Source organism: Homarus americanus, unplaced genomic scaffold (assembly GCF_018991925.1).
Source record: "Homarus americanus isolate GMGI-L3 unplaced genomic scaffold, GMGI_Hamer_2.0 scaffold25483, whole genome shotgun sequence".
NCBI classification, from domain to species: Eukaryota; Metazoa; Arthropoda; class Malacostraca; order Decapoda; family Nephropidae; genus Homarus; species Homarus americanus.
The window spans coordinates 4,079,220-4,085,882 of NW_024726235.1; the positions used below are offsets into that span (position 1 = coordinate 4,079,220).

At 41.3% G+C, this 6,663-nt stretch overlaps 1 protein-coding gene across 1 annotated transcript; it reads left to right on the top strand.

Moving 5' to 3' along the window:
* Positions 1 to 353: 353 nt before the first annotated feature.
* Positions 354 to 6,200, top strand: LOC121865442 (cyclin-K-like). Its single transcript, XM_042364875.1, has 3 exons — positions 354 to 841; positions 3,565 to 4,694; positions 4,913 to 6,200. The coding sequence occupies exons 1-3, from the start codon at positions 700 to 702 to the stop codon at positions 4,949 to 4,951; spliced, it is 1,311 nt and encodes a 436-aa protein (XP_042220809.1). The 5' UTR covers positions 354 to 699; the 3' UTR covers positions 4,952 to 6,200.
* The last annotated feature ends 463 nt before the right edge of the window (positions 6,201 to 6,663 follow it).

A 6,663-nucleotide genomic window follows, 5' to 3' on the forward strand; every position in this document is an offset into this window, starting at 1 on the left:
GAGAGGAAAACAGTGAAGGAAATGTGAGAGATGGGGGAGATGATAGAACTCGATTAGAATTGTGATAAGAGGAATAGAGGAACGAACGAAAGAGAAAGAAAATAAGAGTGGAAGTAGAAAAGGAAAAGTTATTCTCATGATCCATAATACTGTATTCTAGTCTGAATTTGCGGAGATGAAGAACCTCAGCATATTTCTCAACATGATAAAAAACCCTAATGCTAACCTTACTTAACCTAATTTAATATAATTCCTACTAAACATTTCAGTGTTTTATCATCAGGTGAAATAAGCTTAGTTTAAGATAAAACAGACAACCTGCTTTACCACGTAACATTCATAATTTACAAGTGTTGGCTTTTAGGCAGAATAAAAATTCTAAAATACGACAATCGGCGGTAAAGGGTTAAGCGCGAAACATTATAAATAATTTATTTATTCCATTAGTCCAACAACAATTACAAATAATGAGACAACTCCGTGTTATAAACAAGTGGTGGTGATGGTGGAAGTAATTTTTTGTGTTGGCGGTTTTTGGTAATTCACAATTTCAGATATATTATTTTACACACACGAGAAGTGATCTGAAATACTGCCTTCAACCTGTTAACAGCGACAGGCGAAGGCCTTTGAGACATACATGTAAGTGAAGTTAAAGGTAAGTTGATGAAACAATAATTACACGGGAAATTACTTAATATGTTCTATTTGGTGATGATTACCAGCAGCTCCAGGCGAGACGCGATGTTATATAAGAGCCTGTTAGCCCGTCACCACCAGTGGTCCCTGGGATGGTGTCCAGTGAAGATGACGGCCCTCGTTTTCTGTTTTGTTCTCTTCGGTAAGTAGATAGCAGAACGGTTTTTTTTAATTCCTATTTGTCGTATATAATATTTCGTTTTTGCATTCAAATATGTTCGTAAGGGTTGCGATATTTTGGGATCGTTATTTGGTTGAGCACAACATACTGACGTATTCCTAAATTAAAAAGAAATTTGTGTAATCTAGTACAGTACAATGATTTTGTTACCGGCAAAATGTAACATTTCCATTATATTTGTTTTTCATACCGTAAACTTCAGATGGCAATAAAATCAAAACCAGTTCTGTTAATAAAATTGAAATTGTACGTCAATATGATTTACAGCTGCCAGGCATTTCCTTGTATATGGTACTGTCTCACAGTAATATCTACGCCATTTAGGATAGCTCACTAAATGTTAATTTTTTTTTATCCTTCCATGACGGTGGCGTCGCCTAGCGGCCGGAAGTAAAAAACACATTAGTTATTTTTAAGTCCATTGCTCTTTACACGATATTGTGCGATAACACCAGATTATTCAATAAAAAAACTATTAACATCCAACTTTTGATATCTAAGGATAATTTCTAGAAGCAACACACTGATTATTTTGCAGTAAAATATATTTATTTGCCTACTTAAGGGAATATACTCGTACTCCCTTCAGTCCTTCAGTTGTTCCTTGGTGTTGCTAGAGCACTCATTAGTTACAGTATTGGGTTCCCAATGCAGCTACTATAAAAATATATATATTTTGCCGAATTCTTCGTCTTCCTGTTATTCCTTGCCTGGCAATTATTTTGTTTACTCCCCAGCCGCTTGGCGGTGTCCCTTTGGGGGGTGAATGCGTTCGCCCATTGGAGTGGGCTATCCATATTACAGTACGTAATCGTATTAGAATCTTTGGATTTAGTTAAGCCAACTTAAGCAGCAACGGCTGCTGACGGCGACGCTGATGCAAAGAATATCCTTAGATGTAACCCGAATCTAAGTTATGAAAATAACGAGTAGTGATGACAGACGTTGCAACTAAGGTTAAATATCCGTTCATCTTGGGTAAAACTAATGGCGTTGACCGCTATTAAGTCTCGTCCAGCCTTGCCACACACAGTACTTATTGGTTCATCTTCTCAGCTGTTACTGCTACAGTAGCTGTCACTTTCCTGAGTAGTTATCAGGGCCAGTAGGCAGTAGTAACCGTCACTTTCCTGGGTTATTATCTGGGCCAGTAATAGCCGTCACTTTCCTGAGGTAGCGGCGTCAATAACATCATCAAGTAGCGGGTGGTGACGCAAGTCACGCAACACTCGTACATCTGCCACGCCGACCAGCTGCCGCCCGGTGTGGTCACGGAGGAAAGTGTAAATGATTGTGTACGTATTGCTAGTTGCCACCCAAACTGCCATTCTCTCTCTCTCTCTCTCTCTCTTTTACGTGATGAATTGTGAGTCTATTCTAACAGTATTCACTGCCACTGATTTTATTTTAAATCACGTGGCTTTTCCTAAGTATTAGCCTAACACGGCCGGACCCAGACCTCAAATTAGACCGATGCAATCTTTCAGTTTTTGTAGATTTTTCTCAAAAAGTCTATGGAATTTTTACAACCCATTCCCAGCGCCGTATTTTTAATCTTTTACTTTTATCCTCTTCGCCACTTATCGGCTAGCCGCTTGGGCGGTCGTTCAGTCACGTCTCTGTTACGCACTGTTGGCAAGTACTGGGCATGTACACTACTACTACAGTACTAAGCATGTACTGGCTCCTGAATGTATCTGTACCTTCGCCAGTGTGGGTCAAGTCTGGTCTTGAAAGAGCTCACACTCGGTGCCGTCACAACACTCTCTGGCATATTGTTCTAAGAGTTTACAATAATTTGTAACTCAGAAAAAACTTGCCCTCACAATTTTCTGGACTTGCGGCTTCTTCAATCTTGAGCTGTGACCTCTAGTGGGCGGGCGTCCGCCAGCTCCAGGTATGAACACTCGACTGAGTAGTGTCCTCAGAGATGTTTGAAAACTTCAATTAAATCACCCCTTGCCCGCCTGTAGTAACTGAGGTGCCGTAGTGCAGGCACCAGTTTGGTGGCCCTCCTCTGGATATTTTCAATCGACAAACAATCTCTAGCATATCTCGGAGACCAGACGGGGTGACAGTACTCCAGACTGGAAAGCACCTCTCTCATGAAGAGCTTTACGAGGAACGGACCGTCTAGATATCTGAACGACCTCCTTATAAGACTTACTAGTTTAGTTGCTTAATTTACCTTCTTCTCACAATAGCCCGAGAACTTCAGTTCATTGTCAGAATACACGCACCCAGGCTCTTTTCACATTCGTTCTCAGTTAATGCCGTTTCTTCGTCCCGTTGGGAGTCTAGTCACCCCAGCATATTTCATCTGAATATTAGCCACCCCAACTTGTTTCACCTGAAGATTAGCTACCCTAGCTTATTTCATCTGAAGATTAGCCACCCCAACTTTTTTCACCTGAAGATTTGCTACTCAAGCGTATTTCAACTGTAGATTAGATACCCAGCTTATTTCACCTGAAAACTAGGCATCCCAGCTTATTTGACCCTAAGATTAGGCACCTCAGTTTATTTCACCTGAAGATTATGCACCCTAGCTTATTTGACCTTTGCATCGGTCAATTTTTTGAGCGATGCAAGTGCATCGGTTGCATCGGCCTGGATCCGACCTTGCCTAACAGTATCTTAAGCATTGGCGTGCTGCTGATTCCACCCGACTTATCTTGTTCCAGGGTGGGCTACTACTGTCATGGGCAGCCCGGTGGAAGACCAGGACTTACAGGAATCGTCATGGGCTTCCTACGGATGGGCTGAGTCTTGGAGTAAGACCCACACACCAGAGAAACGCTCATCGCAGGACCAACGGCATGACCATCCACGCGTGAACCATCGACGTCGCCGTCAGCAGCCGTTGCTGCTGTACGCCGTGTGGGAGGAGCCTCCCTTGCTCGTGAAGGAGGCCATCACATCCGAGGAGGCGGCCTGGGTTCCTGAAGAAGCTCCTCTGGAGACCATCAAGGAGAGTTACGCATTTGGTTCCAGGCAGTTTGATCACAACTTCGGACGGTCTCCTGCCTTCATTGTGGAAACAGTGGATGTGTACGACGCACCGGCTCAACCACGCCCAGACACACCACACCTGCCTCCACCAAGCCTAGACACACCACACCCGCCTCCCTCACACCCACCGCCCCTAGACACCCAGACACTCAGAACCCCATACCAGGCACCCCAGTATCCCGTCCACCAGCCCAGGCACGACCCCAGACCCATCCCATACCACGGACGGCCCCGTAAGTACTACCTGACGGGAGTGATGGAGGAGCTCCCCAGGGACACAAGCCACGTCCACCGCCACTTTAGGAAGTACTCTCTACACTCGGGCACTGGTGACGCAGAGGACGAGGGTTTTCACAACGAAATTGAAGACCCAGTTTACAAGGTTGATGTACAGGACGCCAGCAGCCCGCCAACAGGATTTACCGACATTGAAGCCGGACTCCCATCTGCCCCCAAACCCCCTCCCCACAGTCTCCCTGGGACCTCAGAAAACCTCCATAATACCCCTACATCTCAAGATAATCCAAAAACTACATACTACTCTCCATACTATCCCCCCGGCGGGTTGATTCATCGCCCATTCTACCCTCCACCACCCGCCAGAACTCACTACCTTCACCGACCACCTCCTCCACAATACCCCCGTCCACACTATCCCACCACCTCTGCCCCTTTCAGGAAATACTACCTCCGTAATAACTCAGCCACTCACGATGACGGGACACAAGATGCGCTGGAGGAGGAGGAAGAGGAAGAGGCGCTCACTTCACTAGACTTGAGTTCATTCGAGGTTTATGAATTGGTAAGTTTATTATGATAGTTCGAATATCTGTCTTCTCATTTTCTCTGTTATTCCATTTTCTATAGTCTATGTTAGTAGGTTGTCAGCTCATAGTGTACATCTTTGTTTATTCTGTATGTCATTGCTCATATTGTACATCAGTGTTCATATTGTACAGCATTATTCATATTATTAATTATTTCACATTGTACATAATTGTCACATAAATAAAATTTCAGCTTCGTCTACATGATAGCAGAGAATCCAAAAGCGAGTGACGTCATCTACATGCACAACACGAGATCCTTCCAGCGTATTCCTGGTAATCCTAGCTTCACCTGACCTGTTTCTGGGAATCCTAGCTTGATCCCAGTTCCCATTTCCTATTTCCTCCCCCAATTCTTAGTTCCCCCACCAGTTCCTAGTTCCTCTACCAGTTTCTAGTTTCTCCCCATTTTCTAGTTCCCCGTTCCTAGTTCCTCCACCAGTTAATTAATAGTCACCATTGATGGGAACAGAATTATTTTCTTTAACCACTACTGACGGTGAGGTGAAGGGGGAACTTTATAATCTTTGACAACAGACATTTTTATTCCTATTTTTCTAGTCATTTGGAGGAACTATCAAAACCATCTCGGAACTCTGAATTTCTTAAGTACGATGACTTTACCTGTTGAGTACAATGACTTGATCTTTTGAATATAATGACTACCTCTGAGTACGATGACTATCTCTTGAGTACAATGAATGACTATCTTGAATACGATGATTTGAGCCCTTGAATACAATTATTTAACCTCTTGAGTACATTGAATTAAACTATTGAATACAATAACAACCCATTGAGTACGATGGCTTAATCTTTCGAGTACGATGACTTAACTCCTGAATACTGTCCATCTTACTCCAGGTATAGGTCATCGTATTCAAAGGGTTAAAACATGGACGTGAATGTCTTATAAGTATTCTGGAAATAAGGATCACACTCAAAGGGTTAAATTACCAAGACAGACAGACAGACATGAATACCTTTTGGGATTTTTTTTTACTAATTGTATAAACGTTAAATAGAATAAGAGCTTCTTTGTTTATTAATGAAGTTTGTCATAATTTGTTTACTTTTTCCTGGATAAGATTGTGTAAATTGTGTATATTTTGTGAGTGTTTGTGTAAATTCTGTGTCATATTAATGAGTTTATCCGAACATGAATGTATGGCGATAATTAATTCTTCTTTTGTATTTTCTCTTTTGTTATTGTTAGCGTTGTTCTTTGTTATATTTTGTTGACATTTTTTTTACTGTAATAAACCGAAAAAAAATAATGACGTAGTATTTTATGTTGAACAAATAATAACACTGAATTAAGTTACCTGATTAATCCCACCTCCCCTCCCAGTTCACTTCAACTGATGGTTAAACACCTAAATGATACCTTTGAGTTAAGATTAGACAAATTAGACTGTGTTAAGTTAAATTAGACTAGGTTAGGTTAAGTTAGAATAGGTTAGGTTAAATTAGACAAAGTATAGTAAAGTTAGATTAGGTTAGGTAAGGTTAAGTTAGTCTAAGTATGGTAAAGTTAGACTAGGTTAGGTTAGGTTCGTTTAGCGTTAAGGTGATTACTGTAGTATTAAGGTGTAATAACCCAGGGGAGCTAATCTTCAGGTGGTCCATTAAGACGGTAATACTGTACTATAATGATGAGAGGATAGACAGTAGGACACAAACAATCGAGCATTATTGATAGATAGATAGATTCGAATAGATAGATAGGTAGACGAACAAATTATGCACACGTTCATGTATTAACCTAACCTAAAGTAACGGTAACCAAACATAACCCTAACCAAATATAATATTAACCTATCAAAACCTTAACCAAACCTTACTTGATTTAGTCTTAACATACCCAACATTTAACCGACTACATATAACATTAATAGTATATAAAGTTAACTTAACATAACATTAACCAAACCTTAATTCAAC